This window comes from Vanessa tameamea, chromosome 8 (genome assembly GCF_037043105.1).
Source record: "Vanessa tameamea isolate UH-Manoa-2023 chromosome 8, ilVanTame1 primary haplotype, whole genome shotgun sequence".
In the NCBI taxonomy this organism is placed as follows: Eukaryota; Metazoa; Arthropoda; class Insecta; order Lepidoptera; family Nymphalidae; genus Vanessa; species Vanessa tameamea.
This window is the reverse complement of record NC_087316.1, coordinates 570,396-583,122: the sequence shown is the minus strand read 5'-3', so window position 1 is coordinate 583,122 and position 12,727 is coordinate 570,396. Positions and strand designations below refer to the sequence as shown.

The following is a 12,727-nucleotide window of genomic DNA, read 5'->3' as shown; positions in this document are numbered from 1 at the left end:
ACCATCTGAACTGACTGACTGAAACTGATCGATGCAATAAACTAGAAACCTTCTTCAAAGTCAAATTAAAAAGTCTTAATTCAATATAGAAGTGTTACCCTTGCTTATTGATAGTAAGTGGTTCAGAAAAAAACGCCTCGGACCTGAGAAGAACCGGCGAAAAAAGTCAGCGGAAAAACTGTTCTGTTAGTTTATTCAAGAAAGCCTAGTAATTAAAACATTTAATTTTATACCGTAGGTACTGATCAAAATGAGCAGTACTGAGATTCTTAAATGCTTAATTAATAGTAAAAGGAAATTTGGTTTTGGAATATTTTGTTACAATACACGGATCAAAATAGCGTATGACTGTTACTTGGTTTTGAGAAATTTCAGTCACATACGAAGTGAGTTCTTAGGGAACACTGGCTGACATGAAGTGACGTGAAGTGATTTCTATCGTTTTTCTTTGATCAAGTAACAGTTCCTCTGTTAGGCCTACTGACAGCCACTAAGCAAATATCTGATCCGTAACTGATCAACTTTAACCGATAAAATTATTTATAACCGCATTTATAACAAATTTTGTATAAAATACGAAGACATGGATTTTTTAAATCCTCTGTTTTTTAAAAATATGACATCGGAAATGAATTTTAAGAAGCGGCAACAAGAGTGGTTGCAGTATCGTCTCGGATCTCATCGGAGTTATCATTTTACATTATATGACATACTGTAACGGAATATCAAATTTGTCAATTCAAGAAGTTCAGAAATGAAAGCGAATTCTAATCCAATCGTGGTTTTTACAGAATCGCACTATTGCACGAGGTTCTGAATCGTATTAACTATGCGTGCATACAGTAAGACCGAAATCGAGCATTAATTTCGTATTAAAATATATTCTATGCAGTTCAATACTACGATGGAGGTCGACGGAACAATCCCAACAACATTGATCAGGCTAGTTGGGAGGGAATCAATTATTATTCTCATTAGATTCGGGCGGGGCGTCGGATTTATTGCCGGGAAAAATTCACTACAGCACCTTGCGTATCGACGGACCGCGCTCTGTAACGCGAAACGTACATAAATATATATTCAACATCGGCTATGTACAATGATTACATGGTGTTTTAATTATATTACATAGTTATATTTCGTCGCAAATATAACTCTAATTACTCTAAAAGTATCTAAGTACTCGTAAGTTAAACTTGTAAAATAATTTATATATTTTTTCGTATTTTAAGCAAATATTGAATAACACATATTTTTTTATGATATACGTAGGTTTGATATATTGATATGGATGGATGGATATATATATAGGTGCAAATGGATCATCTGATGGTGTCATGAAGTGGTCACCACCGCCATTGACAATGAAGTTGTAAGAAATATTAACCAAGGAATGGTTAATATTTCTTACATCGCCAATGCGGTACCAAATTGCAAAACCTTGGGAACTAAAATGTTAGATACGAGTATGTTCCTTGTGCCTGTAGGTACACCGATTCATTAACCCTTCAAATCGGAACACAACAATACTGGCGACAGAATATCTGATGAGTGGGTGGTACCTACCCAGACGGACTAGGACAAAGTCCTAGGAAAAATCACTATTAATATTCACATTGGGATAATTTAGACAACTGCATTTGACAATTATATAAAGTATGCTTAAAATATTACTTATACGTAAAATTTAAGACTATACAAAAATAAATTAATTTACCAAGACACATTTAAATTTTTTAAGTTAATTTATATCAATGTATAAGATATATGCATATACAGAACTCGTAAAACTAAAACTGATACCGGTAACAATATGTCTCAAAACAAAACAAAGTAATAATATTTAAATAGTAACTAAATTTTTAATATTTAATTAATAATATATATTTTTCGATACGAGTTTGCTTATCATATCTAAATTATTGAGTTATACAATCTTATTTAAAATAAGATTTAATATTTTTTTTATTCTCATCGTACACAGGTATGCATTTAACTCACACGATTATATCAAATAATTTACAGTGGTTTGTATAAAACCACAGATTATATAAATGATTCTACAATTTCGCGTCCATGTAACTGTTTAAAAAGTCCGTAATGTCAGTGTGAAGGTGACGCCGGGACGGATCGATGTCGAAGCCGTTATTAGGGCGACAGCCTTTGACGACGCGGCCCTGTGCCGATTCGCTTATTTCTCGTTTTATTTCATATTATATTATTAATTAGGCGGTAAGCTAGTGTAGTGTTACAGAACTCACATTCAATGTGTAGGCTATTCACAAAAAAGTCGTTTGTTAATTACATTTGATTGAATATTTCAAACTGATCTTATGATTAAAAATATCGCTCAAATTTAAGTGTTACGATAACATACGCTAGTCCGATGATATTTAAATTAACTAGTCTTTAGTGTTTTCTTATGAAACGTTTCTGATAAAATCAGTTATATAAAGATTTTTTTTTATAAAATTAAACTTATCAAAAAATTACATAATATTATTCCTTACTGATATTCACAACTTTAATCGTAAATAATATAACTGCATTATATTCTTAATTATATTTATTTTGTTATTAAATGTTCCAAATACTTTTGCCGAATCAGAACAAGCCTGTGCAGTGGAAGGCGTCCACCACTCGCGGACACGTGACTGACGGACGTCGGCGCACACACGCAGACTACCCCACACATACACACTAATATAACCTTGCAAATTTTAAATGTAAGGGATGAAATATCTTATTTTTTTATAATAATATGACTTGATTTCTTTGTTGTGATATGACAAAGATTTACTTACTAAATAGGTATTTTTTGCCAACAGCTGTATAAAGAGGTTACATCGAGCTTTTTTAATTATTATTTATTGTCGTATTGATAAAGCGATTATTATAAGCATTTTTATTTATAAAATTTGGTGTTAATGCTCTTGACTGTTGAGGAGAATCTTCTTCTGTAGCCAAACGTCGGTGTAAAATCAGGTCACGCATATAAAAATGCATTCGTCAGAATTGAACCGACATGTAAAGCGGTTCTAATTCAGCTTCCATGATTTGATCTTAACAAACAGACAAACATTGCCAGTTAAATAATAAATAAAATTTACATAATTTAAATTTATTTTAATTTTAATTATGTAGGTAGGTAACATTTACATTCGACTTTGACAAATGAAAAAATATGTGTTCGTCACGGGACGGGAAGATGCGAAACATCTAAATTGAAGGTTACTGAAGTGATTTATAATTAAAGAAAATCAATAAATTAATTTGCAGTATAATAAAAAAACTTTTATTATACTAATATAACGAAGTATATATAGACCACACACACCTCGCCTCGCACACACAGAGAGTCATATCGTTGGCCGTCACGGCATACGAGTCCGAGGTGGATTACAGGTGGATACATCTTTCTCATACAAAAATATTGAATACAGAGTATATATTATATATCTAATCTAATATAATTTTGCCAATTGTCTGGTTTAGAAGCCGTGATGTTTGGTCAAGATCCATGCGTTCTATTCACCAGGCCGTTTCGGCCCTTAATACAAAGTACTTTTTGAAAAGTTTCTAACAAAGAAATGTTTCTAACAAAGGTTGTAGAGAAGAGAAACTGCTATAGAAATATTGTTTTTTATATTGTAAACAATATTAGTCATCATTATTTTTAGAGAAATATCCAATATTGCCTCAATGAGCATATTTGCTGCATTATATACTCTTAGTTTGGATCGTGCATGTTCACCTATTTGACACGTTTCTTGAAATTTAGTTTTTTAGTAGGGGTCACATTTTATTTAGATAAGTTACATTGCGGATATTTTCACAATCAGCGAGTCATACGTAATACGATACGTACAAAAAATTCCAATATAATCCATGATGTAAGCTTTCGGAATAATCTCAAAAATGTTGTCGTCTCATGAGAAAATATAATAGAATATTTCCTACTACAGAATCTGTTTCTATTATAGAAGTTTAAATCATATTAACAACTCTATATATAACATAAACAGACCGTCAAAGTGGAACTGTGTAAATCGGCGTCAGAATAATTATAAACTTCCCCGAAAGAACGTAATGACAATCATGACGTTGACACGCCACTGACAGCGACGGTCATTTGTCAGCTGTTTGTCAGCTGTTGTTAGCCGCAATGGTGTCAGGCGGCGCGGGGTCGATTGACGCTTGTCACGTGCTACTATGAACTGACGATTGAACCCAGTGACTGTCCAATGGCATTATTTTTTTAAACATTGTAAAGTTAGACAAATTCAAATTTAATTGTTTTTCACTTTATCATACTCTAGTTTAAAATTAGAAAAAATATAACTGCTATAAAAATCTTCTATCTAAGAAATAAAATACGATAAATTAAGACAACTTATTGGCATTTTAGCTTGATTTTTGAATTAGTGTTACAAAATATGACAATCACATAAATTATTGCACACTGTAAGCCATCAATTTTGTATTAGTACACATTTTCTCTTGTAAGGTACCTCGATTGTAAAAGCAATAGTATAAATCAGTTTCTGATCTAATTCCCAAACGACTATCGAGAAAGTGTAATAGAGCGGCTTGTAGTCGGACAGGTGAACGGCGAATTATTAATGACCCTCCGACTCGCGCCTCGGACATGTCCTTCGGAGCCCGGCCGCGCCGTCACCGCTGCCATCGACGACAACCGCGACACCTTCTACTGAAAACCATTTTCACCACAATTTAAAAGCTAGAACTTCTTTCAAATTGAAATACCGTCATATTGCAGCAGTATTTTCTATTTATTCCCCAGCCTAGCTGACGACGCGAATAGCAATCACATTCCTATTTAACTTGGTCTACTTTGAACGTTAATGGAGTGATAGATAGCCTTATGCAAATACCAGGTTATGGCGAAACAAAGTTCCTCGGTAATGAGACCGTAGTGACTTGCATACATTATCGATCATCACGAAATAGCTAGGTATTCCAGTGGTTAAATAATTCGCATTCGAAGCGTATTTAATGCCCCAGTTCGCTGTGACGACCTCCGAGACGTCACCGCTTAATATCTATGCACCACGCGATTAACGAGTTATTTCCACCCCGCGACGATGTCACCACCCCGACCCGCCTCGACTATCAATCTTTTTGGCGAACGGTCTCGAGATTAATGCCCTTCTTATTTTCAGATGCTGTCACCCCACGATGACGATGACGACAACCACTTATGTATCAAGTGTAACGCCACCATCATTGGCCTTGATAACTATGTTAAACATAGAAAGCAAAGCTGCCGGAAAAGAAAAACTGAATCTAAAACTGAACTCCCTTCCATCGAGCCGCTGGAGCCGACATATAGTTTAGGCGCCGATGTATTTTTTCAATCGCTAGAACTACAGAGTAGCGTTAAAAAGGCATCTTTGTCACGATTAACACCACCCACGCCGATATCCAAAGCTAGTCTTGATAAAAAGAGTACATTGACGGTCGCGTCTTCGTCACATCTTCCTCGAATGAGTCCTATTGAAAACAACTTAAGAGGAGAGGACTGGATCGGGGGACATAGCTTAAGGATTGGAATTAATGAAGACAACCAAACGAAATTGATCAATGCTGTTGCAAGTATTAGTGGCTCTGTTAAAAAAGATCTCCCTAGTACTTCCTATAATATTAGCAGCTTTAATGATTTTAAAGGTGAAGATGATACTGAAGAATCTGACGATACAGACGACGATGACGAGGAAGAAGTCGTGCCGCATGGAGGGAAATGGAAACCACCACCAAATTATACCGGTGGTAAGTGGCGGCCGGCATCTCCGGAGCACGAAGATTGGGATATGAGGGATGAACAAGAACAAATTGACAGAGATTATGATTATGATGCTCCTCCGCCTGAACACACAAAAGGAAAATGGGTTCCTGGGGCCAACGAAAAAACTCAAATAATGCAAACTACAATACAATCAAAAGGATCAGTTCAATATTGGTGTGGTCCATGTAATCGAAGACTCGGTTCTCGTGCGATTTATGAAAAACATCTCATGTCTAACTTGCACATGCGCAAAGTTTTACCAGAACATGAACTAGAGTTTTCAGGACATTTAGATCCGATTCGAACCGTAGCTGACAAGCGAACAACTCGACCAGCGTCCGTCAGTGAAAATCCAAGTAACCAAATTCAGAGAAAAAAGCATAAGTTATCAGAACCAAAATTAAACATAAAAATTAAAAAGAAGAAAAGGAAAAGGAAGGCTTACTTTGTTCAATGCTCGGGCTGTAAGTCACGTGTCCGAACCCATCTAATGGGAAAACATTTAATATCACACTATCATTTCAGAAAAGCCACCGACATAAAGAGTGAAGTGTACCAACAACTCATTCTTAATAACATGGACGCCATAGTCCACCAAGCTCCGTTTCAATGTAGTCCTTGTAAATTTTATACCAACTGGCTCTCAAATTTTATGCACCATTGGTTCTCCGAGGAACACGATCATACAATCAACTCTATCGATGGTAGATTCTGGTGTTCATTTTGCAAATTCGAATGTGAAACGTCTCAGGGGATGTTGAATCATATGTCAAGCTCTGAACACAGCGAAGTGGTGGCAGTGATTAATCGTTCCATGCCGATTATAATACGAAAGAAGACGATATTCCGTTGTGAAACATGTCATCAAGAATTTCGATATAATTTTGAGATTAAGCAACACTGTCTAAAAACTGGCCACGAAATAACTCATACCGCAACAGACAACTATCAAGAACTCCATAGATGTCAGCACTGCAGGCAAAAGTTCAAGTCATCAGTAACGTTGGCAGCTCATTTGAAATCGAGACACAAGCAAAAAGCATTCTTCTGTCTCGTTTGTTCGAAAAATTTCGATTCTTCTGAAGAAGCTAAACGTCATCGCCAGACTTCAGAACATAGGATTAGAAGAAAAGAGAAATTGCGAGAGAGAGGTTTTTCCACGAAAGATTTAAGTAAAAAATGCCCTTACTGCACGGAAAAAGTAATTTTGAAGAATATTTTGGAACTTAAGGATCATATTGGACGAGCTCATCCCAACATTAGGAAGAAGTAAGTTTTGACTAATTATTGTTTAAATAAGGATTATAATACAAGTAGTAACTCTTACTATTTTACGGGTGTCCCAAATGTGGCAAATCGTTTATTTTCTCACAAGAAGTGACAAGACACATACGAGATAATGCTTGCCAATTTCAAAAATCTGAAACAATCAACTCTTCGATTCTCTGGAATTGCAGTCAGTGTCTGTTTACCACTGATTCACAGGCTGAATGTTTCTTTCACGAAGTTCTTCATACGGAGCCTCTTGCAAATGAGAATTTGAAGAAATCTGTTCTAAAATACTCGTGTCCACTTTGTCCGAAGAGTTTTAAGAAGGCTTCCTTGAGGTTACACTTGAGGCAGCACACCTTCGAAAGACCGTTTGTTTGTTCGATATGTGGAGCTAATTTTACTCGTCAGTCAAGTTTGTCAAACCATTCGAGGACCGAGCATGAAAACTTGGACGCCAAACTGTCAAAATTAACATCCATCGAAGTAGTTATGACAAAAATAGCGAAGGAAGAATTAAAGTGTAATAAGTGCAAGAAAAAATTTAGCGACAGGTAAGATATTGATAAATAACAATAAGTAACCAAAATGAATTAAACGATTGCTCAAGATACGACAATTAATGTTAACAACATATCTTGGCCTGTGAGTGCATGTCCGGCAATAACAAATACTATAAGTCGTCAGTCGGCCACGAGATCAATTACCAGAGAGTAACGTAATTACCAGTTTTGACCATCTAGTTGGGTGTTCAACGCCTCAAAATAGTATCATATAAGAGTAACGAATGTCTCCAATAATCCTCTCATCAATCAGCTGCGTGCGATCTGCCGGCATCAATTGATTGGCCTCCCAAATGCCCGAAACAAAAATAGCCGCGCGGCGAGCGGATGCGTCCGTGTCGCGCGTCTCACAACTCTTTCACAAATATCGGGAAACATTCATAATTTGACACGAGCTCTTTGATACAACCGCCGAGACGTTGCCGGCGACGATGTTTTTACATCCAGCGGTAATAAATTCCTTCCGCAGCCCAGTATTTTGAGCGGCGCTGGATCAAAATATTAGTGCAATAGAGATGATATTTGATTTTATTGTACGCACGTGTGTGCTCTTTAACGTATGGTGATTTTCGACTTGATGTGATAGTGTGGTGCCAAATCGCATAGTTTATACGTTTTGACAGGTCGGAGCTTGCAATTTATCCGTCGTACATCAGTGTATAAATAAGCGGCGATCACTCGGGCGTTATTTTTACTTCGTCCTCTTGCACTGGGTGTCATTATTAATACGCGTGTAATAACTTGTCATAAATTTCGCGTAAATCTCAATTAAATTTTATTTGTCAGCCTCGTCTTGACTGTTTCACAAATCATGCCGTATTTCAGCTGATATATTTGTAAACTAAGAATAATTATAAGTAATAAGTTAAAATATATATAAATAAAGGTGCATGGGCGCATTTTAGCCTAAGATCAGCGTGATTCCGTAACTATGACGTGTAATCCAGACCGCAAGCCGAATGAATCAACTCAACGCCGCCATTACTGGAACTTTCAACATATCTAGAACATTGTAGAGCCATTGAGGGAGTCTAACACCGTTGATGATCTAACTTGCGTAATATCTTATGCGTTATTGCCCGCTGCATTAATGCAGTCGCCACTAACGCTCGCTGGCGGATGCTACCGAAGTGTCAATGGCTACGGTGTTGCCAGTTCTACATTAGAATTACTACTAATAACTTCCGACCAAACTATCTTAGCTAAACTACATTTACTTGTAACAGGAATAACGTTATATTTACATATCTTTTATACGTGTAATAAAACTAAAGTTTCATCATAGAACCGGCTTTACCAAGCTTAGTCTGGGAAAAGTATTATACAAAGAAAAATCTTTATTTTTTTTTCTATTTATCTATTGCAAGTAGAATAATGCATGTGCATGTTTAATTTCAATGAAATGCTGCCACATGTGCATTCAGCGTGGTGGAATGAGCTCCAAACCTCCTCAAAGGAAGAGGACTTGGCCCTTAGTCCAGCAGTTTGATATTTACAGTCTGTTACTTTTAAAGTCAACACTCAACAGTAGAGCCTAAATCGAAGTGACGTCAGACCGAATCGCGGGTTCATATACGGAGACTCAGTACTAAGTCTTCACGTGCTTGAATTGTGTTTATTATTCATCACTTATATAGCGGTGATGATTGATCGGAACTGAGACATTCTACCACATATGTAGGTATCTACTAACCCGCATTATGGAATAAGCTGGAATTCTTCTCCTCAAGCAGAGGAGGCCCAAGCCCAACAGTTAAGTGTTTTGTTAATTTTCTTCAATTAGATTTATCTAGTAATGAATGCTTAGGCAACTTAGTATTGTAAAAGTATACCAATAAGTACTCGTAAATAATTCTGACAACATCGCAAACGAAGGTCTTAAACCATCGGTGAAGGTCTCTATAAAATATTTTTTAGGGGGACATATATATCATATATGACAAAAAGTAAAAAGTAAAAGTAATTTATGGTAGATACCTAATTGGTTAAAACCAGAAATATTGTAAACTTTAAACGTACAATTTATAAAGAAAAGCGCTGATGTCAGAGATTTAAAAAAATAAATGATATCACATGAATAATAGTTATTCAATTAGAGATGTCGTCACGTACAAATAAACCCGTTTCTCGGCATGTTTCTGTAGACTGTACTTAATCTACTAAACATAATAAACACGAAGCCGTAATTACATAATTTAAGCCGGACTACGGACAAAGGAATTTTCGTACTGTTTACAGAATGTGTTATCCGAGAGACACATCCTTGATTCAACGTCTATATAGTTAATTCCTAACGTAACAGTATTTAAATGTCCCACTTGTGGACAAAGGTGAGCACAATATACCACGCTGCCTTTGGTCCGCTTAGCACGATTATTTAATTTCAGAAAAATCGGTGATTTTTGTACGGTTGTGAACCTGAAACCGTACAAATGGGCGATTAATATAGGTGACAGCTACATGTCTCGTTAATGGAAAATTCATCTTGCATCGCTCCACTGCGAGTGTCTTCGTCGAAGTCATCAAATTAAATAAAATCAATTTTGTTATGTTACCTTATAGAATTTAATGGAGCCATCAACCATCGGCCAACTATGCCATCTCCCTGCACGGAGGAGTTTTAACTCAATGTTACGGTTTATCACTTTTGGATGTTGTTACCCCAAGTTTTTTATCAATATTTTTTAATAATAAAAAAAATACTTCGAATCTATGGCTTAAGATTTTCTCATACTGTATTAGTGTTAATTAAAATTGCCTCGAATTTAAGAAATCCATTTAGTTAATATAGATTATAGAGTAAAAATAAGCAGAGTTTTGTTGATAAAATAAATATAGGTTTCACCGGCGGCTTCGGCGGTGTTCGGGTTCGGGTTGGTTGTGGGGCTTAGGTGTAAAAAGTAGCCATGTCTGTCCAAGTTTGTATCATATCAAATGTCATCAAAGTCTATTGAGTGGTTCAGGGTTGAAAACGCAACAGACACAGCTACTGCCGCATTTATATCTAATGTTATTATAAATACGACTATGATCGGCGGCATTTCGTGATGACATAAGAAAGCGACATTTTTTTTTATGTTATAGGGGGGGGGGGGGGGCAAACGAGCGGGAGGCTCACCTGATGGAAAGTGATTACCACTGCCCATGGACATCTGCAACACCAGGAGGGTTGCAGGTGCGTTGCCGGCCATTTAGGAAGGAGTACGCTCTTTTTTTGAAGGGCCCCAAGTCGTATCGGTTCGGAAAAACCGCCGGCGAAAGCTGGTTCCACAGAGTGATTGTGCGAGGCAGAAAATGTGAAAAGCATTAAATAATAGAAACTTAAAAATTGGTTAATTAAATAATTTCAGCCAAGCTTTGAACGAGCATTCCAGCACGTGTGAAACAGAGGAGAGGCGATGTCCCTACGACCAGTGCTCCTACATCGCGTCAACTCCCGCGCAACTCAACAGGTATGCGTGAAATAATTTAAATCATGACACCGAGACAGCGTATCATTAATAAACTATTCGATCATACTTTACACAAATATCTATAACGGTTCTCACGATACATTTTCTGTAACGACTTGTGTCTAACTAATGTTACTAAACGAGACTATTTGTTACATAAGCACGCATAGATTAAACTTTATATATGTATATCTAGGTAAACCTAGCTATCTAGGTAACTGTTTGTAATAGTAGGAACTGTTAATATCGTTTAAATATACATTGCATACGAAAATAACTTCAGTTAGAAAAATTCTTTATTTATTGAAGGCAACCGGAAATTCCATATCTTATGGAATCTAATAATGAAGTACCTTGTGGTCGTCGATTTTCATACTAATTACACTGGCTCACTCACACTTAAACCGAAACACTGCAATGCAAAGTAACATTGTTTATCAGTTGAGTAACGCGTGTATGAGATCTATTATCTACCCAGACAGACTTACACGAACTAAGTTCAAAATATAAGATTTTAAATTAACATGGTTATTTTTATTACTAATAGTATCTAAAACGGGATATTTACCATGTTTTTTATTTTTATTTGGTGGAGCTCGATATTTCGACATTATCTACGAATGTCTTCTTCACGAGACTGACGTTTGCGGGTAGATGTTGACGGCATTAGAAGTGTCCATATCGGACTACCTCCTTTCTCGTACGTTTGCTGCGTAAACACTGGTTACCACTACCACTGTCACTTTCACCCCTACTATTTGTTTTATTGTCACTGAAAGTGACAGTGGTAGTGGTAACCAGTGTTTACGCAGCAAACGTACGAGAAAGTAGGTAGTCCGATATGGACACTTCTAATGCCGTCAACATCTACCCGCAAACGTCAGTCTCGTGAACAAGACATTCGTAGATAATGTCGAAATATCGAGCTCCACCAAATAAAAATAAAAAACATGGTAAATATCCCGTTTTAGATACTATTAGTAAGTTCAAAATACTACCACAAACAGTTAATTTGTAATAACGTTATAAAATACAGAAATAGCTAGAAATCAATCTATTGAAATTTATATATTTTATCCAAAATGGCGATATACTTAATTGTAGATATGTATTTAGATATTAGAAATATAAATTTTATCAAATTGTATGGTTAATGATAAAAATATGTATATCAAACAAAACTGTGTATACCTTTTATTAAATTTCGAGTTATCACCATTACTAAAAAAGGAACCTTTACAATATGATATTTTGATATATTTAGTGTAGAAAAATTCAACCGTAATACATACAATGTTAAAAAAAACACTTAAGCATGGTACATTAAAACCGACCCGGTTACATCGGTTCGTAATGTTAGATTCTGTCGAGGGAAACCGATTCTTCTGGGTATAGCATAGGCTCTTTTCTATGTATCAAATTACATAGATATGTTATTATATTTAAGTATACTAAAGTTTATATGTATATATTGGTCACCATCGGCCGCAAGTAATTTTACACATTCCTTACGACACCAATACGCGATCAACATTGGTAACTAATTTGGTATTTGATTGTATTTCCCTTGTGTCTATAGTTACACTGGCTCACTCAAACACTCACCCTTTAAACCGGAACACAACAATACTAAGTAT

The 12,727-nt window shown here is 36.0% G+C and overlaps 1 protein-coding gene across 1 annotated transcript in view; it reads left to right on the top strand.

Moving 5' to 3' along the window:
- The window catches only part of LOC113396317 (zinc finger protein Xfin-like), a 37,125-nt gene that overhangs the window by 19,458 nt on the left and 4,940 nt on the right, over window positions 1–12,727 (top strand). Inside the window, 3 exon segments of the mRNA XM_064215670.1 lie at window positions 5,184–7,079; window positions 7,124–7,629; window positions 10,989–11,090. Of these exon segments, the coding sequence (XP_064071740.1) occupies window positions 5,184–7,079; window positions 7,124–7,629; window positions 10,989–11,090 (2,504 nt within the window).